The following is a 27,348-nucleotide window of genomic DNA, read 5'->3' on the forward strand; positions in this document are numbered from 1 at the left end:
TCCTCCTCCTCTCTCTCTCTCTCTCTCTCTCAAAATTAAATAAACATTACAAAGTTTTTTAAAAATTTTAAAGCCTATTTATTCAGTCAAAGTTGGTTGGACAGACAGTATGTTACTTGCTGTACTAACAAATTAGCACAAACTTGGCAGCTTAAAAGAATACACATAATAATACATCACATATTCTATGGGTCAGTTCTGGGCGCAGCTTAGATGGGCCCTTTGCTCCGGGTCCCATAGCCTGTGATCAAGGTGCTGGCTAGCTGCATTCTCATCAACGACTCAACTAGGGAATAACTTCCTTCCAAGCTCATTCACATTGTTGACAGAATTAATTTCCTTGTGGTTATAGGACTGAGGAGGCTGGCTTTTTTCCTGGCTCTTGGCTGGAGGCTGCCCATAGTTCCTTGTCATATGAACTTCCCAAAGTGGCTGCTCACTTCATCAAGCCAACAAGAATCTGTCCCTTCAAGTGTACCCAGTCCTTCTTTTAAGGATTTTTCATGATTAAGTCAGAATCATCTCACTTTTAATCTACTCAGATTCAACTGATCTGGGACCTTAACTTCATCTACAGAATTTCTCACTTGTGCTACATTCTACTGGTTAGAAGCAAGTCACAGGTCCCACCCACACTCAGGGGGAGGGGGTTTTAGAAGGGCACGCACACGAGGGAACAGGAATCCTGGGGACCATGTGATGGTCCATCCGCCACAGACAAAAATATTTAAATATACTGAAGTGAAGGAGAGAGACGTTATCAGGTGGATGCACATATCTCCCAAGAATGAACTGGACAAGCTGGTGGCAAATGAAGCAGGTCTGAGAGCTGCCAGATACAGAGGCAGCTGATTTCTCCTTAAAAAAAAAAAAAAAAAAAAAAAAAAAGTCTTTTCTTGCTCTCTTTTCCTCTTTCCTCCTGGGGTAAAATAATCTCTGGTTTATTTTATTTTATTTTTCATAGCATAGTGGCTGCGCTTTCCTTTTTGTAGACAGACTGCTCACTTCAGCCTCCTCATGGCATCTGCCCTTAAACTCTGGTCTCCCCAACACTCTGGCTTGTCATGATCCACATGGCCTGTCATGTCCACTCTAGCTTCTACTGTGTCCCTGAGTCTGCATGACCTTTCAGTTTACCTCCCAACAGCTAATTTTGGTTCATTCTTGGGGAGGAATCGAACTGTCTAGCTTGGGTCATATGTCTGCTTCTGGTCCAAACGCCATGGTCAATGGAACAAAATGGCCACTTTAGCAGGTGTGTGTGTGTGTGTGTCAGGACTTTGAACTTGCTGTTCCCTCTGCCTGGAACTCTCTTCCTCCAAATGTCTGCATGGTTTCCTTTCTCTCCCTTCAGGTCATCCTTGCCAACCTTCAGGTCTTCCCTGACCAACCTACTAAAAATTACAAAACTTCTCCACCCTGGCATTCCTCCCCTAACGCTGTCTGGCTTTTCTCCACAGCACTTATCATCATCTGACCACTTTTATTCATTGATTGATAGACATCCTAATACGTGAACTGTGCGGAAGACAGTATTCACAGAATTGCTGTAGTTGTGTTGACAGTTTAGGAAAAACAACTAATGAAGATATCACAAACAAATCAAACAGGGAAAAGGGGAATGAGCTCCAGGAGAAATAAAAATTGTACAAGAAAGGAAGTGTAATTATAGTTCACATTTGGCTCAATAGTGAAAAATATTCTAGGATGTAATGTATCTGCTAGTGATTTAACCTAAAATACAGCCACAGAAGAGGAAAGTTGGGAATGGGTTATATATCAGGATGTGTATCAATATCCATCGTTCCTGAACATACCTGTGCTGGGGTATCTTTCCACTCCTATTGGGGCACACTGCTCTTTGGACTTGCCCAGGTCATCCTGGCGCTCCCCAGAGCTTTTCCTCTGTGTTAGATTTCCTTTTTACCAGATCCCAAGTTTCTCTTTACCTTTTTAAATTTAGCCCTTCATTATATCCTTTGGTGGCTTCCTGAAAAAGAGGACACAGGAGAAAAAACCCTGAGACCTCGGGTACCTAAAAATGTCTTTCTTCTCTCTTCACACTTGTTAAACTGGTTATAGAATTCTAGGTTCAAAATTATTTTCCCTCAGAGTTTTGGAAGTAAGTCTCCCTGTCTTCTGGCTTCCAGTGTTACTTCCAGTGTTACTCTCATTCCACATCCTTGGCATGTAACATCTTTTTTTCTTCCCTAAAAACTTGTATTTTCTCTTTGTTTTCACTATCCCAAGCTTTCATAATGATGAGTCCTTTGTGTATTTCCTTCCTTTCAATGCTCACTTGGAGGACTATCACAAACCATAAAGTCATGTTTTGTGAAATTTTCTTGTGTGAGTTCTTTTTTTTTAAATGTTTATTTATTTACTTGAGAGAGAGAGAGAGAGAGAGAGAGAGAGAGAGAGAGAATCCCAAGCAGGCTCCATGCTGTCAGCACAGAGCCCGACACTGGGCTCGATCTCACAAACCTGGAGATCATGACCTCAACCAAATTCAAGAATCAGGACACTTAACCCACTGAGCCACCCAGGCGCCCCAAGTAAGTTCTTTGATAATTTCTCCTTTCAGTGTTATCTATAATTTTTTGTGTGGAATTTGCAGTGGTGAGACATTGAACTCCAGGACCAATTCTCTAGTTTTCTCATGTTTCTTTCAAATTCCATCTTCAGGATTTGGGGGTATTTTTTCCCTACTTCCTGGGAGATTCTTTGGCTTGATCTTCCAAATTTTATATTAAAAATTTAAATTTCAGAGGCGCCTGGGTGGCTCAGTCGGTTGAGCACTGACTTCAGCTCAGGTAATGATCTTGTGTTCATGGGTTCGAGCACTGCATCAGTCTCTGTGATGACAGCTCAGAGCCTGGAGTCTGCTTTGGATTCCGTGTCTCTCTCTCTTCTCTGCCCCTTCCCTGCTTGTGATCTCTCAAAAAATAAAATAAAATGTTTAAAAGGTTTTTTAAATTTAAATTTCAGCTCTTTATTTTTTAATTCAGAAAGGGGGGAGGGGAGCAGATGGAGGGAGAGAGAGAAGCTTAAGCAGGATCCATGTTCAGCTTGGTGCCCATCATGGAGCTTGATCCCATAACCGTGAGATTATGACCTGAGCTGAAATCAAGAGTCGGACACTTGGGGCGCCTGGGTGGTGCAGTCGGTTAAGCGTCCGACTTCAGCCAGGTCACGATCTCGCGGTCTGGGAGTTCGAGCCCCGCGTCGGGCTCTGGGCTGATGGCTCAGACCCTGGAGCCTGTTTCCGATTCTGTGTCTCCCTCTCTCTCTGCCCCTCCCCCGTTCATGCTCTGTCTCCCTCTGTCCCAAAAATAAATAAATGTTAAAAAAAAAAAAAAAAAGAGTCGGACACTCAACTGGCTGAGCCACCCATGTGTCCCTCAACTCTTGTCTTTTTAATTTCTAAGAGTTTTATCTTGCACTCTAATCAATACTTCCTCCCTTTTATATAGCATCCTGTTCTTGTTTCATGAATGCAAACTCTCTGGGGTATTGGATGACAACATTTGTTATGTTTGGCGAGCTGAATTATTTGTTTCCTCTAATCTAGTTGCTCTTGTTCTCTCACTCTTTCTTTCCTTCTGCTCCTTTTTCTTTCTTCTTTGTTTGCTTATTTTATCTCTGCCTTTCACATAAGAGACTTTTACTAAATGTCTGGGAATCATTGGCTGGTTATTCATGTGGAGAGTGAGGCGCACAAAACTGATTGAAAGATTTGAAAGATCTGAAGCAAGAAGCAGATTTGCTAACTTACATATTTCACTCTGGGTTGATCAGACAGTGAGCTGGCTTTTCAGTAAGTGTAAAATTTTTCTTAAGGGTCTTTCTTTTTCTCCAGAACACAGTCACTCAGACTTGGTACAAAAGCTTGATAGAAAGCTTTTCAAGGGGCTGAACTTCTTATCACTTATTATGCATATTTTTACTATTCCCCTGGATTGCAACATGGCACCTCATCTCCACCTCTACTGTTGCCTGGTACCCCCGAATCTGGAGGCTTTCTTGTTCTACCCTTCCACAGAGTAAACCTGCTATCTACTGCCATGGCAGAAATGGCTGTCTCTCAACAGTTCTGTGGGGGAAGAAAGGGAGAAGAGACTCTAGGTAGATATGGAAGACATTCTTGGCTGTTTTTTTTCTGAATGGCCTTGGCAAAGGATTGGCTTAGGCATAAGCATATGACACAATTCTAGCCAATGAGGAATGATGGGAAGTCAGCTGAGAGCTTCTGGAAGAATTTATCTCACTCTTTAAAAGGGTTATAAGAGAGCCATTTCCCTCTTGCATCTGGACATTGGCAAGTGGGAAAGTGATGCTTGAAATTGCTTCCGTTCTTTTTCAACCATGAGGAGAGGGCCAAAGAAACCACAGACAAGATGATAGGATGCCCGGGGCACCTGGATGGCTCAGTTGGTTAAGCATCCGACTTCAGCTCGGGTCATGATCTCGCGGTTCGTGAGTCCGAGCCCTACGTCAGGCTCTGTGCTAACAGTTCGGAGCCTGGAGCCTGCTTCGGATTCTGTCTCCTTCCTCTCTTTCTCTCTCTGCCCCTGCCTCATTCATGCTCTGTCTCTTTCTGTCTCTCAAAAATGGATAAATGTTAAAAAAAATTTAAAGATGATATGATGCCTCCATGTCTTTGAAGCACTGGATTAACCATCTCTAAAACCAGCCTATCTAAATAAAGACTCCTCAAAACCTGGTGTAATAATTTCACTATACTTTAAGTGCTAAAATGTGGTCTGAAACCACCAGATTCAGCACCACCTGAGATCTTACTAGAAATGCAGAACCTCAGGCCTCACTTCTACCCACTGAATCAGGATCTGCATTTTAACAAAATCCCCCAAAGTTAGATATGACGCTAAAGTTTGAGAACTTTAGTTAGCTATTCTTCTTATTTACAGACAAACACATTCTAACTGATAGAGTGGGTGTAGCAGACAACTTTGCCTTTTTTTAAAAAAGTCTACTTATTTATTTTGAGAGAGAGCACAAGAGGGGCAGAGAGAGAGAGAGAGAGGGAGAGAATCACAGGCTCTGTGCTGAGAGTGGGACTCCTTTCCACAACTCTGGAATCATGACCTGAGCCAAAGTCAATGAAGCCACCCAGGCACCCCTAGCAGACAACTTTGAAGCCACACATCACACCCCCTTGGCTCACTTTGATTCCAGCAACAGTTTCCGAGGGAGGAAGAATTCTGAAGCTGTCCCTGCCCCTGAGTTTCTTGACCTTGGACTATTCCTTCAAATACTAATGTAGTTACTGCTGTGAAGGAACTTTGCAGCTGGGATTAAGGTTATTAATTGGCCTTAAAACAGGGAAATTATCCCCAACTGGGCCTAATGTATCACTTGAGCTCTTAAGAGTAGAAAAGAAGTCAGAGAGACTCAGTGTGTGAGGGCTGGGCCTCATGTTGCTGGCTTTGAAAATGGAGGAAGAAAGTCACAAACAAAGAAATGCAGGCAGCCTCTTGAAGGTGAGAAGGACCTCCACCTGACAGCCAGTGAGGAGGTGGGAACCTCAGTTCTACAATTACATAGAACTGAATTCTGTCAATGATCTGGGAGGTGGATCCATTACTAAAGCCTCCACAAAGGAACAGAGTCCTGCCAACACTTGATTTTGGTCTTGTGAGACAAGCAGAAAAACAGCTGAGCCACATTGTGCCTGGACTTTTGAGTTACAGAAACTGCGAGATAATACTTTGAGATTATGCGCTTTCGCGCTGTTTTAAGCTGCTAAGTCTGTAGTAATTTTTTATGGACAGTACAGTTAGGGTGGACAGCTCTGGGTAAGCCCAGATTTACCTCTAACTGGCAGCGTCCCACTTCAAACATATGACGTGTCTCTCTGTCCTGCCTCAGGACCTTCTCCAATATCATGGGAGCCTACCTGGCACAAAGGAGGCCAGAAGGGTAAGGAAGTTAACAGCCCTATGGAAAACACTCAACCAGGGGATGATGAGGGCCAGTAGATAATTGCTTTAGCTTTAACCTTTTAATTCTGGGAGGCATTTGTACACTTCTTAGAAGGCAGAATCAAAGCCCCATTATCAATGGCAGCAACCTCCATAATGTACCATTAGTCTGGCTTTTCTTTTTTGTCTCATTCTCCTTCCCCACTCTCACTTCCTAGGATTCCCTCCCCAATGCCCTCCTTGCTCCCGAGTCCCTTGGTCAATCTCTGCTTGAGATTGATAGGCAACCAATAAAGTGCTCCATGAATTCATCATCTTGCTTAGAATTAAAAGGTAATTTATTAAAAGATTATTCCAGTGTTTCACACTGAAACCAGGCCTCAAGGAAAACTGAAACTAGAGATTCAATACCACTAAGTTCCTCGCTGTCCCTGTTCCTTCCCCAATGGTACTATATATATATATTTTTTTTTTTTTTTTTGAGAGAGAGAGAGAGAGGATCTGAAGCAGCCTCCATGCTGTCAGTGTAGGGCCTGATGCAGGCTCGCTCCCACAAATGTTTCCACCAACCACGAGATCATGACCTGAACCAAAGCCTCTTGCTCAACTGACTGAGCCACCCGGGCACCCCAATTAACGGTACTACTTTTAGAGAGAAAGATTGAATCTACCCTCAGTCCCAGCGAGAAAAAAATCCCAGAGAAGGGTTATAATTGATGACCCTTGGGTGGGTGTCCATGATCGGTACAGTGGGGAATGGGCACTATCATTGGTTCCTTGTGGGTCAGGCTCCCAGCCCCAGATCAAACCATTATGGCTGGGTGGTAGTGTCTGGGACTCCAGACATGGCCAGTGGAGGCCACCATTACATTGCAGGGCATTTCTGGAAATAGTGGAGGGATGGAGAGCTGGGGAAAACACCCGCCAGTTTTCTAAAACCATCACCAGTCACTCCCACTCCTTGCTTCCTCTTTCATGAAGCTTTCCTGGCTTCCCATTCCTCCGCCCAACCCCAAAATGCTGGTGTTCCTGAAAGTTCCTCTTCCCATTCTTACTCATTTCCAGAACCATTTAATACCATGGTAGAGCAAGGTCTTCTCCCCAAGTTTCAATCCGCTGCAAACATTTAATCTAATCTAGTCATGGTAATTCCATCCCCTTTGGCAACAATTTGTTTGGGATGAACGGGCAGGCCTATACCAGATTAGACTGATGAGCTTTAAGGAGAAGCTTGCTTAGCCCTTCTAGGAAAGAGAAATGGGTCTTACTGTTGCCTGTTGGTTGGGGAAAGGGAGCATGCTGCCTCAGCTGCCCCCAAGCAGTCATTTTGTGATATGAGGGGAGCCAGTTTGGGTAGGTTTTGGTATGAAGTCAATGGCGAGCACAGCAGAGCAGTGAGACGGAAACATTTCAGGTTCCTAATGATGTTGTTTGAACCAGGGAATCTACTCACTCTGCCCTACCATTGGATGTCCTGCCATTGGATGTTGCATTATGAGATGATACATTTCCATATTGCATAAGCCAGTGTGAATCAGGTGTCTGCTGCTTGGAGCTGAAGGCATCCTACTTACTTCACACTTACTACTATGAATTCTCTCAAACTCGCTTTCCTTGGCTCCAGACCTACCCACATTCCCCAACTTTGCTCCTCCTCTTCCTGGGTTTCCTACAAAAAAATTTTTTTTTTTTTACTTAAATAAGAATCAGGTGCCTACTATTATGCCAAACCTTATTTCAGACACAGCAGCTAGAGCAAGGTTGCTGTCATCATGGACCAGTGAAGGAGGCAGACAATAAACAAAACTATTTTCTGAATAAGTAAACTCATGAATAATGCAGAGTAAGAACTCAGTGTTGAGTGAGGAAGGTGTCATTGCCTATAGAATATCACACCAGAGACTGGTTGGTATTCACTCAGCAAACAGCCCCGGGAACTGAGTGTCAGACCCTGTTCTTGCAGCCCCCCTTTGGAGTCTAGAAGGGTATTAAGACCCAGGGTCTGCCCTCTGGTGCCCAGAGTCCGGAAAGAATGGCCAACATGTACCGAGTGCTAATTTTGCCAGGCCCTGTTTAAAGTGCCTTTCGGTAACTATCTCATTTAGTTCTCACCGATCCTAGGAGTTTGTCCAAAGACAAACAGCCCTGGACAACAGGCCTGGCACCAGCAGTCTGGCCAGTGACAAGAGCTCTTGGGTTTAGGCCCGGTCCGTGTGACTTTGTGCAAGTCACGGTCTCCCTTGTCCTCCCACGCTCTAGCCAGTGTCTGTAGCGTCTGACTCCTGGGGTTTTCCCTCCTCAAGTTTCGGAGGCTCCCCGGGGTGCGAAAGGGGGTCTGAGTGCAAAGAAGGGAGGTCACTGAGAACAGCAGGAAGAGGGTCGGTGAAGTCAGTAAAGAGGGACCAGTAGGGAAGGAGATCCACGGCGAGAGGGTCAGACTCCGACATTCGCATTCTTCCCTACCCTGCCCTCTGCTCCCACGCCCTCGGGCGCCGCCGCCCGGACCTTCTCCTGGGCTCGGGAAGGAGGGCATTCCCTTTCCTCCTCCAGGTGCCTCTACGCTGCTGGCCCGGGCCGAAGGGAGACGAGTGCTTCGTGAGCCACGCCACCCGATTAGGCCCCTGCTCCTTTGGCCCAGGGCACTAGCAGTTCTGCCACTCTTCGCGTCCAGTTCCCCCTCGACTCCTGACCACTTGGTCTGCGCCGCCTGCATTCTCAGTGTGCCGGGCCCGCCCGCACTGCGGGGGAGAGGCCGGGAGCCGCCCACGCCGCGCTCGGTGCTCGGCGTCGCCGTCTCCCTGGGACGCGCGCGGGCTGCACGACGCGCGGGAGCCGGGCGGGCAGCCATGGCGCGGCGCGCGGGGAGGTAGCCGGGCGGGCCACGGGGAGCGCAGGGGCCGCCATGGCCCGGCGGCGGCGCCGCGCCTGCATCGCGCTGTTCCTGGTGCTGCTTTTCGCCTTCGGCACGCTCATGGGTCTGCGCACGCTCAAGGCTCCGGACGGACTGCCGGCGCTGGGCCCGGGCCTGGAGCTGGCGCCCTTTGAGCGACGCCCGGAGGGAGTCCCCGCGCCCGCCGCCCGGGCCCCGGCCGCCCCCGCCGCGCCGCCGCCTCCGCCTCCGCCGCCCCGCACTGCCGGCCCGGGCAGCCCCCCGGGCCCGGCCCCCGCGGAGGCCGAGCCCGCCCCCGGGCAGAGTCTGCGCGTCTACTCGGACCTGCACGCCTTCTACTACTCCTGGTACGGGAGCCCGCGGCGCGAAGGCCACTACATTCACTGGGACCACGTCATGGTGCCGCACTGGGACCCCAAGATCTCGGCCAGCTACCCCCGCGGCCGCCATAGTCCTCCCGACGACTTGGGCTCCAGTTTCTACCCGGAGCTGGGGCCCTACAGTTCTCGGGACCCCGACGTGCTGCGGGAGCACATGACCCAGCTTAAGGAAGCCGCTATCGGTGAGTGCCCCCCACCCTCGGGCGGCCCTGTCCCCCAGCCTCGCCCTTCCTCGTTTCCACGCCACAACTCCCACTGGTCCTGTCGCCGAGCCTCTGGTCCCACTCACCCTTCTGCCTGGCTTCTTACTCCCTCCCTTCTACTTTCATTCAGCGCTTACCACGCGGCGCCGCCCCTACCTTCTAGTGTTAGGTCTCCCCCTACTCTGCCTTCTGACCCCTTACAATAGGGCCCTTTTGTAGGGCAGAGCTGCTGGGAGGGCCAGTGGAAGAAGGCATTTGCTCCGAGCTGTCCCAAGGAGGGACAGCAAGGAGAGGGAGCAAGAGTCTTCCTGTCTCTTGGGCTTCTAGTCTTGGGTAAGTGAGGCCTGGGTATCCTGGCCCTGCAGGAGTGGGGTTCCGTGGAGTCACGCCTGGGATGGCCTCAGCTTTCACACCAGATACAGGGGTAGGGCAGCAGCCCTTCCTGTTTTTGCTGGCTGCAGAAAGTTTGCCCATGTTGTATGATGGACCCTGCTCTGTTTGCGGGGGGGGGGGGGGGGGGGGGGGCGGGCAGCAGCTTTTCATCAAGTACTCTGCTTGAAAAGAGGTTCCTGGGAGCCTCTTTTGTAGGCAGGTTCTGGTGGGGAGGCTCATTTCTTTCAGATTTTGTCACTGAATTCTGCTGGATTTTACAACACATTTCAATTTATCTAGAGATGGCTAGTGAATGGGGAGAAATTGAATGCCAGAGACAATGATGGGAGGCATTCACAGATAAATAACACAGAGGCCATCCCTCAGGATCTTACAGTCTAGAGAGGCAGATGGTCGAGGCAAACGTTATTTCCTGTGGGAAGGATAAGATGACCTCGGCTTGGGACTCTTCTCCCCGCGGGACCTTAGATGTGCCCCTTTCCTCCAGAGACAGGACTGTGGCTTCCAGATGGGTGTGGTGTTATGCACCCATTTCCCTTTGTTCTACTCCTTGGGAATGCAAGCGAAAGCCGAGTCCTACTCAGGCTTTTGTCAGGCTCCTTCTCGGCCTGGTGCGCAAAGGTTCCCGCTGCCGCCTCGCTTCAGCACCGCGGGCGTGGACAGCTCCAGGACGCTAGGCTCTGGGATCTGATCTGCAGGAAGTAAACCTGGCCTGCCAGAGCCCCCCGCTCAAGGTTTCAGGCAGAAACCATTTTGCAGTTGGAGACAGCTTGTGAGGAAACACATCTGCGTCGCATGGGTACTCTGTGTCTCTGAAGTAGCTTCTGTGTTGTGTCTCAGGCGTCCTGGTCCTGTCCTGGTACCCACCTGGCATGGCTGATGATAACGGGGAACCCTCAGATGACCTGGTGCCCGCCATTCTCGACACCGCCCATCAGTACAACATCCAGGTGAGTCTCCAAGAAGAGGTCAGGTGCTCTTTGGCCCATTCAGATTTCCCCTTCTCTGCCCGCAGGGTTAGTTCTTGGCATTAGCCTAAGTATGGCAAATACACAGCAAGTGTGGTGTTGGGGGTGGGGCTCTACGAAATAGCCCCTGTCACTCTTATTTTCTTGAATTATGGGGGGAAATGGGGAAAACTAAATATAGGAGAAATGGGGGATTCAATAAATATCAGATAGAAGTTAGGTTGGAGAGCCTGACTCTGGATAGAGGGCAGGCAAGGACCCAAATGCGCCCAGAAACCCAACTCCAGCCTCAGACCCCTAGTGGGAGGCAATGCTGGGCCTCAAGGCGTAGAGTACAACCCATGTTCTTGGCAGGCAGGCGCGCTTTCAAGAGGAATGAATGAGCTGAGTGAAGCATGTCCAGTTAATTTCTCCAAATGAACCAAATAAGTCATTCCCCTCTCTGGTGGCGAAGGAAGATAAACAGCAGAGAGGAGCCCCACTCCTGTTCCTGAGCCCATCACTGACATGTTTAACAGATCATAGCATCTCTGTCCATCAATGCAGCTTCATTCAGCATCCTTCTTCCCAGGGTTTCAAGCAGCTAATGCCAATCACGTGGAACTGGCATGTGAGCTTTAAACCTATTAGCCATTCAGTCACAGCCCATCCAAATGGTTCCCAGATGTCCTGCTGTGGGAGGTGGGCAAGCTTCTTGCCCGTTTTCTTGGCCCTGAGGGCAGTGGCTGCTTTTATCTCTATTATGCCTACAGTTGTCGGGCCCTCTCCTTCAAGCCTTAGGGGAGCATGAGCCTTATAGGTTATGGCGCCTGGGCAGATACTCACCTGACCGGTATCTCCTCTGTCTGTGGCAGGTGGCCTTCCACATCCAACCCTATAAGGGCCGGGATGACGTCACTTTGCATGACAACATCAAGTACATCATTGACACGTAAGGCTGCTGTGGGGCCTGGATTCTGGTGGGGATCAAAATGGGGGTGGGACTGAAGGTTTAGAAAGGTAGGTCAAGGCACACAAGGGCAGAATGCTTGTGTCCTCAGCAGCTACTTCACAGTAGACAGTACCCGGCCTTGGGGTCAGCAACTTGGGTTTGAGTTTTGATGCAGCAGCCTCTAATCTGTGATCCGATGGAAGCCTCTGAACCTTTGAGTCTTGTGAGAGTTACATGAGTTAATATATGTGAAAGTGGCTTGTACGGCGTTTGCATGTATCATCCACTTATTCAGAAAACAGTTGAGTGCCTTCAGGTGTCCAGGCACTGTCCTAAGCCCCGGTTGTATGGTAATGGGCAGGACTAGCAAAATTTACATTCCAGTGTGTTGAGGCAGTGAAGCGCACAGCGGTTACACATGAAAGATCAAATTGTGACCCATACTCTGAAAAAGCAATTGAGAAAGAATAAAGCAGCATATTGTGTTAGAGAGCATGCCTGAGGATGGGTGCTATACTTTAGAAAGAGTGGTCAAGGGAACCTCTCTGAGGAAATGACATGTGAGCTAACTAACACTTGAAGGAAGAGTCAGCTCTTCAGAGATCTGGAGCAGGCAGAAGATTCCAGGCAGAGGGCTCTCAGATCCAAAGGCCCATGATGGGACAAGCCTGATGACAGAATAAAAGGCCAGTGTAGCTGGTGTGTAGAGATGGGGTTACAGCAGGGACGGAGGTGGGTAGGGCCAGATCAAGTAGGAGGGGGCCTTGCAGGTCTCAGTACTAAGAGCAATCAAATGTGATTAAAGAGAGTGGATTGTAGGGAGCCAGCAGTGGGAGCCTGGAGACCGGTTAGGGGGCTGTTGCTGCAGTATAGATGAAAGACAGGGGGTGGCATGGTGGAGGGCAAGGAAGTGAGGCTTGAATACAGGATCTCTGAGGCTGGGGACGGGTGGGGGGTGGAAGACTGGGTTCTTGCTTAGAGGCATGATGACGCCAACTGTGGGGCCTGGCTGGATCCAAAATTGCACTTGGGCATCAGGAAAGATCTAACCCATGGCTTGTCCTACAGCTGTACTGGCTGCCCCTCTTAGGCGGCCAAGTCAAGTTCTTCTCCCTCTTGCTCCTCAGGTATGGCTCCCATGCTGCATTTTACCGCTATAAGAACAGCATGGGCAAGAGCCTCCCACTCTTTTATATCTACGACTCATACCTGACGTCCCCTGAGGCCTGGGCTCACCTCCTGACACCCAATGGGCCCCACTCCATCCGCAACACCCCCTATGATGGGGTCTTCATAGCCCTGCTGGTGGAGGAGGGCCACACCCACGACATCCTGGCTGCCGGATTTGATGGCATGTATACCTACTTTGCCTCCAATGGTTTCTCCTTCGGCTCCTCCCATCAGAACTGGAAAGCCGTGAAGAACTTTTGTGATGCCAACAACCTCATGTTCATCCCCAGCGTGGGGCCTGGCTACATTGACACCAGCATCCGGCCCTGGAATAACCACAATACTCGGAACAGGGTCAATGGCAAGTACTATGAGACAGCCCTGCAGGCAGCCCTGACGGTGAGGCCCGAGATTGTCTCCATCACCTCCTTCAATGAGTGGCATGAGGGCACCCAGATCGAGAAGGCCATTCCCAAGAAGACGCCAACACGTCTGTATTTGGACTACCTGCCTCACCAGCCCAACCTGTACCTGGAGCTGACTCGCCGCTGGGCAGAGCACTTCATCAAAGAGAAGGAGCAGTGGCTGATGTGAGGAGCCTGCCGACGGCCACGAGGTGCCAACGTCCTGGCCTCACCGGAAGGTGTCGCTGCGTGGGGCTCAGCTGAGGTCATGGGCACTCGCCGGTCTCCAAGTCAGCGGCGGGCCGCCTCTGGGTGGGCTGTCAAGCCTGGGCCCACGTGGAACAGAGCTTGTTCCTTGGGCAGGTGGTGCCGGGGTGCTCTGCGGTGACAGGAAACAAGGCAGGGTTCCAGAGGGAACCACAGAGGCTGGCGGGTGACTGGATTTAGCCCAGGGCAGCTCCATATCCTGTCCCGACACTTTAAAATAGTCCCTCCTCGCTTGGAACTCAGCAGGTTGGTGTGCAGCGGAGCCACCAGGTGACTGCTCTTCGGAGGGGCCAGGGCTCGGGGCTAGCACATGCCCTGCTTCCTCTTCAGCCTTCCTCCCACAGCACCTGTCTTCTCTAAGTCAGGGGACCGGATTTGAAGCTTCCCAAAAGGGAAATTCTAGATTGAAGCCCTTCCCGGTAGACTCCTGAACCCAACGATCAGGAAATACCCCTGAGCATTCATTCAACACACACTAATTGAGCACCTTATTATGTGCTAGGCGCTAGGGAGGAACTTGACCTGGCAAGGTCCTTTTTCTTCCAGAAGCTTACAGGATCCAGCTTTCCTTCTTTGGTGTGGCCTTGTAGCTAGTGCCTGAGCACAGTTTCTTTTTGCAGTTTTACCCAGCGCTGGGAGTTGTTCTTTTTCCTCTAAGAAAATACCTGTGCTCCAGAGCCTCCATTTCCCCAGATGACCATTTAGTTCCAGGGAGAGGACTAGGGCCCCCCCCCGCCTCCGCCCCACCTCCCTTTAGCTGCCTAAACTGAATGAGGCCCACTCAGTCGAGCCATTTTCAGTGCTACTGTGATTTGTATCAATTAAATACGACGTGGTATTCTCAAGTAAGCATTCTTTTTGCTCTCTTCAAGACTTCCTGAATTCTGAGCCCGCCCTCAAATTCCATGACAACCTGACATGTGGGATCGGCTGGCTAGCATTGGCACAACGAAGAGTGAGTTTGCTTAAGAAATGAGAAGTTTAAACACGATTTTTAGAGGGGATATGTAACCAACTAGTGCTTATTTACAAATAAACTAATGTGCTATAATTGTAGGAGCCCTCAAAGTAGACCCTGGGACACCTCCTTGGCAAGACTTAGGAGCTACTTGGAAATATGTGCGTTACTTTATGGGCTCAAGACTGAATCCCAGTACTGGGAATGGGGTGCAAGGTGCAGGAGGGGAAGAAGCGGGCCTATGGATTACCACAGGACCCCCGGCTCCAGTTAGGTCATGGATACTGAATGGCACCGATGGATGGAGCAGATCAGGACAGGTGAAAAGGGTTGGATGGTGACCTGTAGTAAGTTACAGAAGGGAGAAACTAGGAGGCTTCATTCCCACATACACAATTTGGAAAGTTCTAAAAGTACAGCAAGGCCAGGGGCCTGAAGCAGCAAGTCTCATTCGTTGCTGATGGCAAGGCAGCTTGATCAGTTCTTTTGAAGGTGAATCTGTATCAAGAACCAGAAAAATGTTCATACGCTCTGACCCAGTAATCCTCCCCTACGGAAATAATTCAAAAGAAGAAGAATAAACTATTTACAAAACATTTTCTATTAATGAAAAACAAGGTTCAAATACCCAAGAATAACTGTTTAACACTTGGTATTCACATGAATAAAGATGCAGGCTGCTGAGTAGACACTGGATTCAAATAAAAGTGTTATAGGTATAATTTGTTATAATTTATTTTATGAATAAATACGAAAAAAGCCACTGGCTGACAGAAATAGTAGAGATTTGCTTTCTAGTATTCTCTAATTTGGACCTCCCCGCCTGCACCCCTTGCCAACTGAGCTCACTTCCCACAACTTGCCCAAAACGATGGCTCTTCCTGGCATCACAGCACACCATACCACCGGCCTCACTGGTTCAGAGGAAACAGTGTGTGGCCCGTGGCTCAACAACCTTTATCCTAATCTGGTTCCAGCTTCAGGTGCAGAAACACATGCCTTTGGTCACTTGAGACGTTCCGACAGCACCAGCTGGTGCACTGGCTGATCTGGACCTTAAAAGCCACCATCCACCAGAGGGGAGGCTCTGACTAGATTCCAAGTCTGTTCTTTCAATGTTTCAAACATATCTTTTAAGAAGAAACTTATTAGGACAAGGCCATCCTAGGAATGTGCTCAAATAAAGTGTCTAGTCAGCTTTTGGCTGATATGAAAGTACAGTTCATAAATATGACCTCCCCCACCAGTGTGAGACAAAATCAGCAGCTTCTGGGGCCTGGTCTACAGGGTTTAGAGGGACACACTGCCTGAAAGCGTCAGACTAGTGATGCTGTGGCCCCCGTGGCCTCTGTGAATGAGGCCTTGTCAGTCACCAGCGAACAGACACACAGTGTCCAGCACCAGTCCTCGGGCCCTCCCTCTTCCCGAGATTCACGAGCAGGATCCGTGTGAGGGGAGCAGCCCGTACTTCTGCTGGAGGATGGCTGTAGTTCTCTCCAGGGCACTGAGGAGGAAATGGAGGGCAGTTAAAGTCTGACTCCTCAAAACCCTGAGCCCACCAGAGCATGGTGATCAGCTCTTCAATAGATCATTGACGAATCCTTTGAAATCTGAAAAAGCCAGCAAACACCGGCAAACTTAGTCCCCACCTCCATCCGCCAGTTCTTCAAACCTGCTCATTCCCCTCGGGACAAGATAGGAATGACAACCTTTATTCTGCCGAGGACTTTTTTTTTTTTTTTTTTGCACCTTCCAACCCCCTTCCAATTCTATCCCCATGCCACAGCAAAGACTCACCAGCCTGGGCGGATGATGCCAAACTTTCCAGGTACAGATAAGTCAACCACAGTTGAGCCCAGGCGATACTCAGAGCTCTGGCCATCCCCGATTGGTCCCCCATCAATGATCAGGGACAGCTGAGGCCAGAGGTCCTGGAACTCCTGAGAAGAAGGAGAGGAAGACCATGGACGCTACCTCTGGCGTCTGCCATGACGTCACACTGCACCCAGAGTTCATAAGAAAGCAAAGACCGCACACTTCTAAAACAGGAGGCATCTTCCTCTAAGCAGGGAAAGGAACCTCACGCAGTGAAGGTCACCTGTGCCAAGGACACTGCCTTAGCGCCTGGGATACAGCATCCTGTGAGGTGTGAAGCCCTCTTAGGTCGGTGCCTCAAGTAACACCTAAAACTCAGAGAAACTCTTTCTGTGCCAAGAGGAGATGCCACACAGAGCTTCTGCTGGGGATGTATAAATACAATGACTGGAGTCCTACCTAGGTGGGTGTCCAAAGACATGGGGGTCTACCCTGAGCTTCCGCCCAAATTTCTATGTCACCACATTCAAGTGACTTTATCCAGGACACTCTGATTCTGGATCTCAGGATCAGTAGGGTAAGGGTACGGAGAGGAAGACAGGTGGATTCTCACGTGCATGCCACCAGCACTCAATCCTTAAGGGGCTACGGGAAGGATGCCCCTCCAAAATCTGTGGATTGAACTGTTAACTGGGTTAGAGCATCACCCATTCTCCCCAGCACTACCACTCACGAAAATGCTGCAGTGGTGGCTAGGCCTGGGCATTTGGGATGGAGGGTCTTAACTACCAGCTACTGTGTTGGTTGGGTCAAATGTTTGCGGACAAGCCAAGAATACCCCCACCCCCACTGCCTCAGGCACAGCCACGGGGACCAGGTAAAGCCTACAGTCCCAGAATAAGAAAGGATGCTGAGCTCTCACCCTCACTCTCTAAGGCCCCTGACTGCACTCTCTTTAGGTCTGGGCTTGGGAAACCCCAGTACTTTGCTATGTTTTACATTTAAGTTCTGTAGGAAAAAAAACGTGTGGTGGCATTTCTGTGTGTTCTCATTTGTTCTAAAGCCATGCAGTCAAGGCAGGATTAGGATAATCCTTTCTTTGACATGGCTATCGGCCAAGGTAAAAGAACAGGGTCAGGAGTCCCTGGGACAAGTGACACAACCTTTCAGAGCCTTAACTTTCTTTACAGCACTAATGTAAAGGCTTATTGCCTAACGACATTTTCAAACTGCTACCATCAAAAAAATGGGGGAGAAAAAAAAATCACTTACCGTAATATTTCTTATTACTAAAAACACAATAGGAAGAAAACAGCAATTCTCCCCCTCACCTCTCAGACTTTTTAATGAAACCTTTTCAAGATCCTTTAATTTGATCCCCCCACCCCCACCCCACCCCTGCCAACCAGGCCGACTTCCCACCCTTACACCAAATGGGTGTCTCTTGCAGGTCATTCCAGTGAACCATCAACCCCACAGATTCAGAGGAATCTGTGTTTGGGCTGGTGATGTTTCTGCGGGGAGGACTGGGTAGCTCTTACCTCCACGTTCAGAGAACTGGCCTGGGAGCTGAGGTTGGCACTGGTGAGAGCAAGTGGCCCCCCAAACACCTGAGCCAAATCCTGTATGAAGGCATGGTCAGGAATCCGGATGCCTACGAGCTATAAAGCAAGGGGAGAGGATCATCAAAAAGGGTGAGACGGGCGGGGAGTGGGTCTGGCCTGGATCCTAGTGAAAGCCAGATGGCAGGAGTCTGGGGACACAAGAAAAGCAAATCTGACTCACAGGAGTAAAGGGGTTCAGATCCTTATTAAGTTCCTCAGAGCGTTCCAACACCAGGGTCACTGGTCCTGGTAATAAGTCTTTCAGGAGCCCCTCGGGTACTCTCACATGGCAATACCTGGAAAACAGAGGGGACACAGATCCATCCAAGAATGAAGGGTCGCTGCTGGTCCTATTCCAGACTATGGACAGATCTAGAAAAGGGGACTCTTGGGACTACGATGAGATCCGTCTGTATTCCCTCTTCACCTCCCTGAGAGTTTGAGACGCTGGGCTCCAGAGGAGCACTCCCGGTTTGGGGCCCACATGCCTCTGGTCTCTGAGGCTACAACAGCTGAACCGTTATCACGCTCCATGTTTCATTTTCTTCAAGGCATCCCCCGCCCCTACTAAATTAAGCTATCATGTTTGTTTCCTTTTTTTTTTTTTAAACTATGGGCGTCCCTCCCCTCCCCTCCCCCCCCCGCCCCCCGCCATTATCACAAAAGCGCCAGGAGAGTAAGGACCCTGACTGCCTCGTTCATCGCGGCGCCCCAGCATCTCGTTCAGACACTGGAAGACGTTAAGTGCTCGATACACATTTCCAGTTCCGGATTCCTGGGTGAGCCTGGACAAGCCCCTCCCGCTCTCTGCGCCTCAGTCTCCCAAGCCTGTCACCGGAAGCCCCTCCCGCGGTGCCGCCCTCAGCGGGGCCGGGTCGGGGCGGCCTCACCTGTAGACGTCGGCCACGCGGCCCAGGCAGACGGCCAGCGGCTTGGCCTCACTGCGGCCCTTGAGGCGATACACAGCTCCCAGTGCCGCCGAGCAGCTCGCCGAGCAGGCCAGGCCGTACAGCGTGTCGGTGGGGACGGCCACCACGGCGCCGGCGCGCAGCTCGGCCACGGCGGCCCGCAGCGCCTCGGTCCAGCCGGCGCGCTCCGGGCTTGCGGCCCGCACGGCCCCGCTCCCCGGGAGCCGCAACAGCCGGGCCCCCGGCGCCGCCGGAGCGGGGCTCGGTGGGCGCAGGAGGCGGCCCCTCCGGGCGGAGCCCCCCGGCCCCTCGCTCAACCCCACGCTGGCAGCCACCGCGGCCCTCAGCCCCCTGCACGGACGCGCCGGAGACATCCGCCCGGGCCCACTTCCGGGAGGAAGTGACGCGCCCAGTCAGCTTCCGGACGGGGAAGCTCGGCCCCACCTCCACGCCGGGCACCTTAAAGGGACCGCGACCCCCAGGAGGATTGAAGGAGACCGGTGGGGACGGGGCGGGGCGCAGCCTTGCGGAGCCCTAGCGCAGCGCTGGGGAGGGGGGCGGCCGAAAGGGGGGCGGTGGTCGGGCCGCGCAGGCGGAGATGGAATGGGGCCCGGGCTCAGACTGGTCACGGGGGTGAGAGGGGGCCCGTCGGGGCGGGGGGAAGGGGCTCGGACCCCGCGCGAGCGCCGGCCCTGACCGTGTGTCTGTCGCTCTCTCCCGGGCAGGGAGGCTGCCGGCGTGGACCGTGGGAAGGCGGGGCTGGGGCTCGGCGGGAGGCCACCCCCGCAGCCGCCCCGGGATGAGCGCGCCCAGCAGCTGCTGGACGCGGTGGAGCAGCGGCAGCGGCAGCTCCTGGACACCATCGCCGCCTGCGAGGAGATGCTGCGGCAGCTGGGCCGCCGGCGCCCGGAGCCGGCTGGTGGCGGGGTCAGTGCCCACCCCGGGCTGGGCCTGGGAGGTGGGGACTGCCCCGTGGCTGGACTTGCTAAGCCCTAGCTTCCCCTGGAGGGTGGAAGAGTGTCCCCACCGCCTTACCCCCAGCCTCCTTTCATCTGGGCGAGAGGCTTTGAAAAAGTTAAGTGCTAGCCGAATGCCAAGTGGCCATATCCTTGCGGGGCCTAATCCAAGGCCTTTCCTCCCAGCCTCACTTTTCCTTTCTGTTCCAACCAGAACGTCTCAGCCAAAGCCGGAGCGCCTCCCCAGCCAGCTGTCTCCGCCCGAGGTGGCTTTCCAAAGGATGCTGGCGATGGAGCTGCGGAGCCCTGACCATCCCTGATGGGCGCCCTGACTTCTCTCCCTCCCGGGCTGGTGGCTGGACTCTGAACAACCCCCTTCAATAAAGGGGCCAGTCTTCACCAGCAGTGGCTGGTACTTGGCTCTCGGCCTGGGGTGGCCGCTCTGCTAGCAGCTGGGTTTCACTCCCACTTCATCCTGGCTGAAGGCAGTGCTGAGCTTTGAAATGTAGCCAAGGAATACCCAGTCTGATGACCCGGATTTGGGCAAGACCAGCAGTGCTCTCCAGAGTGGTCTGACCTGCTTTGGGGGATCCAGGTGGTGTTACATGTCCATTTCATGCTTTGGGGGCTCCTAGCCCCACCAAACACTTTTAGCAGAGCCTTGATTAAAAGGAAACCTGCAGACTCTCCTGGTGACCGACCTTTCCTTTCTGTCCCCTGAGACTCAGCTGGGGAGGGGGGAAGTGGTTGAAAATTGTCAACCATGGGTAATGTTGGGAAGAAAGGCCACAGATACTACCAGATTTAAATAAGCATTTAATTAGGATTTCATTAGTATTTAATATTGCTTTCTCAATTCCAAAAAGTTAAATTTTCACTTCTTAGCAGATATCTTAAAGTACAATATTAAGTTTATACAAAATGAGCAATTAAGCAAACACCATTATTTCACATTCTTCAAAAATACAAATTCATATTTACTCTTTTTTGGGTTTGGAGGTTTCTTCCTTTGGAAGTACTGAACCTGTAACGTTTTCATATCGCTCAGTGTAAGTCCGTTGTTCCCATGTTTCACCCTTAAATAAATTTGATAGGCTTTTACACAATCCAAATAAAACCATTTGAGATTTTAAAAACTGTCACCAAGACCTCCGGCCAATGACTGGTGTGTGTCAAAAAAGAAGGCTCTCTGTGGGTCTTGCCTTTCCTGGCCAGGAGATGGGAGCCAGAGATTCAGCAAAAACCTATTTCCAGCCACCTTCCCCAAAAGGGACTAGGAGGAGTTCACAGGGAAAGGGAACAGCCACCTTGAACTCCGACCCCCCACCCCCACATTCTCCTAAAACACAGCAAAGGATGTAGACTGTTGAATCAAACAGCGCCCTGGGGAGGCATAAGGACATGGGAGAAGGGCAAGAGAGGCCTCTGACTTGGCACCACTATGAGGATAACGAGGATATTGCAAAAAACACCCCTGGGTTTTGGTGAAAAAAGGTTTTATGAAAAATTTTCCCATAAGAAAAAGAGTAGAAACTGCATTGAGCTGAGAAAGTGACACTACATTATCACCCAATTTTTGGCCCAGCAGGCACACCACCAAAAGGGCAGTGTGTGGTTTTAAACTTTGCTTCCAGTAAAAAAGCTTGTACTATGTACACACTGACATAAGATCCAGTTTAATTTGCATTTTTCAGTGCAGACTGAGGAGAACCTCTGGAACAGGAGTAACAGTGAGAAATGCCCAAACAGTGATCATCAGCTTCCCCAAAGGGCATGAGAGGAAACATGGGACCCTCTCCCTGTCCCCCCCAAAATATGCAAGAGGAAACAGGCTAAACTGACTACCAACCAGAAATATGCAAGATTCAGCTTTGTCGCCTCCCGCCCTGCCACCCGGTATTAGGGAATGGACAATTTCCCATCTGTGTCACAGAACCATTTGCATACTGATCTGTGGAAATCCTTCTGCTTTGGCTGAAGTGTATTTCAAAACTTCTCTATTCTACAGTAGCCTGAGAATTGAAGATAAAATGGGGGCTCGGGGGAACAGGAGGGGAATGTGGGGAAAAGAAGAGAAGTCGATAAAGCAGATCAGTAACAGCTTTGTTTACTGGATTTAATGAAGGCTGGAGACCTTTTTTCTTAGAGAGCCAACATGGGCGGGCGGTGAGGGGAGCAGTAGGGAAATGGCTCGTGTTGCCCGCTCCCCCACTACCACCACCACCTCCCCAACATAGTTCAGATTGGAAAATGTAAACGCTAGCAATACTGTTGCACTTCCACAAACCAATGGTTTCAGTGACTCCGGAGAAGTCTCTAAGATTGAAGACAACGAAACATGATTACAGATATAAAAGTCTAGAAGGTGCCAGGTTCTACCTAGGAACAACCTGTTCCTTCCTTTCAGGCATCACTTTGTAATGGTGAAGGCGGGGCAAGATGGCAAGGGACCGAGAAGTGATGAAAACGGGGCCTCAAGTCAGCAAAGGAAAACAGGACCCGCAGTTCTTCAGAGAGCCTGAGGGGGCGCCCTCGGGCACACAGGGAAGGCTTGCATAGATAGAGCAGTTGCTGAGAGTGCATAATAGTGTTTCCCTATAGACAGCCTCACAGTACAGGGCTGATCGAGCGGAAAAACGCGGCCGGGCCAGGGCCACATGGGACAACGACCGTCAAGCTACACATATTGCACCAAGGTAAGTGCTTTTCTTTTCACACCTCAATTTAACTTTTTATTCTGAGCAAAAAATAAAACTTTGTGGAAAGTATATATATGTATATATATATATACACAAAAGAAATTGCAGCAATTGGGTTAAAGATAAAATAACCTAAAGTGCTTTTTTATTTTATTATTTCTTTAATATACCAATATGAGGTTCTGCAAACTCATCCCTCTGGACACATTCAGCATTATACAAAGTCTCTCAGGAAAACCCACCCACCCTCCATTATCCCCATCAATCCACTGCCTTGACCCTGAAGGTAAAACCCCAATCTATTGACTTTCCCAGAGGTGGGGGAGACAAGTCCCTGGCTTCTACCCAGAGACGTCTTCACACCTTAAGGCCCCTCCTGGGCTTTGTACCATGATCTCCTTCTAAGGGGGAAGGGGTGGAATTGAATAAATGACACCAACTCGTGTCACCAAACTGGTGATGCCCCACAAGGCTGCCAGACCCTGCCAAGAGAGGCAGGGCCATCCTCCCTCAATGTCCCACCCCCCTGCTAAGGCAGTTTGGGGGTGCCAGCCGGGTTCCCACCCCCTCCTAGGTCCATGAACTCCAGTCCTTGGTGCTGACCACACCCTGCAAAGGGCAGTGGAACTGGAGATGTGCTAGTGGGAGCTGGAAGAATCCATCTACACGGTGGCAATGGCCAAGCTTACCAGGGGAAGAAAGAAAGCTTGGTTTCACCTGCCCGAAGTCTGCAGCCCTTCCCTAACCTCGCCACAGGTTCGTGCCTGGGTTTGGAAAACGCACTCTTCGTGAAGGCCCGTTCTAGCTCCACTTTTGCCGGCGGCCCGCTCTCCTCCCAGATCCCTGGCACAAGAGGCCAGGCTTGCGGGAGGGGATGGGGTGGGGGGAAGAACGCAGGAAGAGGAAGGGAAGACGGCCTGGCCTGTGGGCGAACCTGCTCTTCACAACCACTCACTGGCGTTTTAAGCACATTCCTGATTTTTCAAAAGCTACTTGGCTCGGACAGTCCCGCTTGTCATTTTGAGTCACCCTCAAAAGGCAGATACTTCAACTAGAAAAATCTGTCAGCCTAAATACTGTTGTTATGATGCTGCTTCATCACCCCCCAATCTTTGGAGAGCAGAAAAGCCACTGACCCTAGGTATGCCCAACAGGAGTACAGCCCTGATTAACTCGAGAGAAGCAGTAACGAAACCACGGACACTTCCAATGGCTTTCTCTGGGTTCCTGTTTCCCACTTCAGCTCCCAGGGAACCGAATCTCGGGTGCCCCTCGGATGGATATGTTGGGGAGGTCATTCGTGCCCTCCGACAGAGCTACCTTTGGGACCCCATCATGTCGTTCTGTCAGAAGCTGTAGAGAAAACAGCGCGGCTCCTGCCTCAGAGCTGCCCCTGGGTGTGAGACCCGGAGATGGCCAAGGACAAACCATGCTCAGCAACTGGTTTCCCAGGAAGATTAACCCACTGTGGTAAACAGAAGATGCCTCCTGCCTTATCAACTTCTGCTGAGAACCCACCAGCTTTTTGGGAGGGGAGTGCAGAAGGTCAAAAAGAAATTGATTCTCCTGCCTAGACTCCTAGAATGAGAAGCCACCAGCTGCCTGCGGGTAAAGCCCTTTTCTCCTCGTGGCAGTAACAACACTGACTACCTCTGCCCTCTTGTCCAACTGTGTCCCTGAAATTCTGTCAAAGGCAGGGCCTCTGGCTCCCAGATAAATGATCAGCTCCGGATACTGTCTTGGCTGGCCCTGAGTAATAAATAGCTCAGAGAACAGAAGAGTGACACATGCAGATCTCTTTACATTAGGTAATGGTAAAGGAAGGCAAAATTATGGCTGCTTTCTGCCTGACATTGTCGACTCAGAAGAGCAGTCCTGTTTGTGGACCCCTGTTCCCCGCTCAAGCAGGGAAGGGGGCTCTTGGAGGCTGAGGCCTAGTCCAGACCGTGGGCCAGGCCTCATTTCTGAGCTCAGTGAGGCTCGGTGAGCACTCATGACTACATTAATATAGCCGGTTGAGAGAAACTTTCCATTTTAGTGTGAATTGTATTTTAGGTTTTATTTTAAGAGGCAATGACTTGGAGCCAAAGGCAGACAGATGGATATAGTTCTATACACAAATCAAAAAAAATTTTTTCCCCATAACACAACTTAATGAAACATTCCAAATGAGAGAACTTATTGCAACATTTCAGGCTTTTTGGTGGAAGGGGGATTTTTTTTTTGTTTGTTTTGTTTTGTTTTGTTTTACCCTGAGTAGAAGATCATCGTTTTGTGGTTTTTGTTTGCTTTTGTGTATTTGTTTAGAAATCACGTGACTAAGCTGAGCAAGTCACATCCTTCTTTGCACTGTACTAGACTGTATGCAAAATCCAGAGGGTGAGAGGTGGAGATGGGAGAGGCAAGCAAAAGCCTGGCTAGAACCTGGAACCAGGACACCTGGCCTGCCAATTACATGCCGCCTCAAAAAACACCAACAATGACTTCCTTCTGATAAGCAAAATGCAGCTCTTCTGCTCTGAGGAAGAGAAAACCATTAAAGGAAGGCAGACCACCAGCCGGCAACTGGCCACAAGCCACACGTCCACTCAAGGACAAAACAGGGATGTTCCCCAAGGAAAGTCCGCTGCGATCTGCAGGGCCTGGCAACCAACCAAGAGATAGGAAGAACAGGGAAGGCAAAAACGCCGTGACACTGTTGCCGGAGCCAGCTCCGCAAACGGCGGGGACAGATAGCGGTCACCAGCTCGCCTGGGGCCGCGGCAGACGGGACATCACTGACACAGCCTCAGGCCAGGCTTTTACTACCCATTGTGCTGTAGCTGGCTGCAGGACGCCACCTGCCATCACCCTGAGCTCCGCGGACACCAAGATCAAACAACAGGACCACCTGGCCCGACCCCTGTCCAGCTCGCAGCTGTCTGCTCTGCCTTTGCCACTCCCCCCTCTGATGGAGCGAGGGTCTCGCCTTCCTCGCGAGCTTCAGCCTCAGACTCAAAAGACGCACGGGGAGGAGCAACGCCCGCCAAGCTGAACACTACTGCCCAGACCACAAAGTCCCCAGTGCCAGTGATGGGCAGCCTCACACGGATGGAAGCCACACCCTTTCATTTCGAATGTTTATGCATACGAGTAACCTTAATTTCCAAGTTCACATGACAATAAGCAAAAGTGACATACAGTGCAGCCAAACAGTTCATTTATAACTTAGCATTTTTTTGTTTTGTTTTTTTTTTTGTTTTTGTTTTTTTCCAAAGATCAGTTCCTTAAAATGGATGCTCCTGGGATATGACTAAAGAAAATACGTCTGAAAGGTGAGGATTTCAAACAGTAGATTTCTTCATCCTTCGAACTGCTGACCCCCCACGATGGCAGGCACCGCACCTTACGCTTCCGCTCCCCCTCTTTTCCTAGAGGTGAGTGCACGCGGCCCTTTCACTTGGAGAAGCTGGTCAGCCCCATCTCCTCCTCCCCCTGCAGTAGTGCTTCGATGGGAATCAGATTGGACGGGGTGTCCAGGCTCTGGAGGGACAAAAACTCTGACATATCCATGGCACTTAACGTTTCTGTCTGAGGGTCTGAAGGAGTCTCTGCTTGTCTGCCTTGCTCACAGGAAGAGGGTACAGCGGAGGAGGACGACAAGGGACCGGGACGTGAGGGAAAAGTCTGCGACGGTAGCTTCAGGCTGGGCCCGTCAGGAGGCTGGGGGCTCGGCTCTGCCGGGGATGGGGAAAAACAGCCCTTCCTCCTGCCTGCCGCCCGCTCCTTGGCAGAGTCCCGGCACGCGCACTGACACTGACACGCCTCCTCTTGCTTGATGATGATCACGGGAACACTGAGGCCGATCTGCTGTACAGAGCTCCCTGCGAGAGAGGCAAGAGAGACTGCTCCTCCAGTAGCCGCAGGGCAGGGGCGTGACGGACGGGGATACGGAGTGGGTGAGCACTGAGTGCCACGGAAGCAGGAGTGGCGGCAAGGGAGGATGCCATGCTCCAGACTTTGTTCTGCCTGACACTCCCCATCCCCTGCAAGGCAAAGTCCCTTTTCCTTGGCCACACACACCATCTAGATGACCCTGTCTTTGCAGCCTCATTTCTGGCTGTTCGAACCCCCCTATACCCTCCACGCCAGCTACAGCAGATGCCTCCCTTTTTTCTGACATGTTCTTCAAACCTCCGGGTCTTTGCGCTCTTCCTTCTGCCTGAACTCCCCAGACCGCGCTGTTTTTCCAGAGAACTTACTCTTATTTCTGAAGACCCAGCGCACAGCCAGGCTGCCAGGCTGTGATTCCAGCAGGCTTCCGCTCGGGGCTGGCCCGAGGCCGGCTGGCACACGAGCTTCCTATCTACGTGCACAGAGCTGCTGCCCCCCTACGCACTGCTCTCCACACTGTGCGGGACTTGGGGCTTGAGTCCCGCCTGCCCGAGACCAAGCTCCACCGGGGCCTCCTGCTCGTGCTTGCACCCCCAGTCTCAGACACACAGTAGGTGGGGGGAGCACCCCTGTACACTGTCAGCCTTGCGTGCGCGCCCACGCTCCCGCTCTTTGGTGCAGGTATGTGTGCTGTGCACATGCACACTGAGATGAGACAGGCTCTGTGTGTCTCAAAAAAGCTAGAGACCCGGGGGCAGGAGAACAGAGTGCGAGTCAGGAGGCCTGAGAACTAGTGCTTTGGCTCTGCCACAAACTCACTTATGACTTTGGAGGGGTCAGTTAGTCGTTTGGGGCCCCCGTTTCTTAATCTATAAAATAGCTTGAGAAAAAGGAACTTTTCGCTCTGTATGAGTCTCTGACCCAGAAGCTACTTCTTCGTTACTGTAACTAGAAAAGAGTCCAGTGAATTAACAGCTGCCCTCTTTG

General features: G+C 50.9%; 4 protein-coding genes across 7 annotated transcripts in view; 2 read left to right on the top strand and 2 right to left on the bottom strand.

Moving 5' to 3' along the window:
• Positions 1–8,733: 8,733 nt before the first annotated feature.
• On the top strand, positions 8,734–15,288 carry MANEAL (mannosidase endo-alpha like). The gene is made up of 4 exons (XM_086716517.1): positions 8,734–9,394; positions 10,649–10,758; positions 11,631–11,707; positions 12,835–15,288. The coding sequence occupies exons 1-4, from the start codon at positions 8,845–8,847 to the stop codon at positions 13,469–13,471; spliced, it is 1,374 nt and encodes a 457-aa protein (XP_086572643.1). The 5' UTR covers positions 8,734–8,844; the 3' UTR covers positions 13,472–15,288.
• On the bottom strand, positions 15,087–19,240 carry YRDC (yrdC N6-threonylcarbamoyltransferase domain containing). Its single transcript, XM_086716518.1, has 5 exons — positions 18,816–19,240; positions 18,107–18,221; positions 17,863–17,982; positions 16,304–16,446; positions 15,087–16,010 (listed from the first exon to the last, which is right to left on the bottom strand). The coding sequence occupies exons 1-5, from the start codon at positions 19,205–19,207 to the stop codon at positions 15,938–15,940; spliced, it is 843 nt and encodes a 280-aa protein (XP_086572644.1). The 5' UTR covers positions 19,208–19,240; the 3' UTR covers positions 15,087–15,937.
• Positions 19,201–20,478, top strand: CC1H1orf122 (chromosome C1 C1orf122 homolog). Of its 2 annotated transcripts, none has more exons than XM_086716519.1 (3): positions 19,201–19,333; positions 19,559–19,760; positions 20,004–20,478. In XM_086716519.1, the coding sequence occupies exons 2-3, from the start codon at positions 19,713–19,715 to the stop codon at positions 20,097–20,099; spliced, it is 144 nt and encodes a 47-aa protein (XP_086572645.1). In that variant the 5' UTR covers positions 19,201–19,333; positions 19,559–19,712; the 3' UTR covers positions 20,100–20,478. The 2 variants fall into 2 exon arrangements, with proteins under 2 accessions (XP_086572645.1, XP_025768270.1); XM_025912485.2 differs by having other exon boundaries at positions 19,331–19,466.
• Positions 20,479–20,585: 107 nt separating this feature from the next.
• Positions 20,586–27,348, bottom strand: part of MTF1 (metal regulatory transcription factor 1) — a 48,020-nt gene continuing 41,257 nt past the window's right edge. For all 3 annotated transcript variants that reach the window (XM_086716515.1, XM_086716513.1, XM_086716514.1), the window contains exon 11: positions 20,586–26,351. In XM_086716515.1, coding sequence (XP_086572641.1) covers positions 25,924–26,351 — 428 coding nt within the window. In that variant the 3' untranslated portion in view covers positions 20,586–25,923. The remainder of the gene's footprint in view (positions 26,352–27,348) is intronic.

This window comes from Puma concolor, chromosome C1 (genome assembly GCF_028749965.1).
Source record: "Puma concolor isolate L17-30 chromosome C1, mPumCon1.1.hap2, whole genome shotgun sequence".
In the NCBI taxonomy this organism is placed as follows: Eukaryota; Metazoa; Chordata; class Mammalia; order Carnivora; family Felidae; genus Puma; species Puma concolor.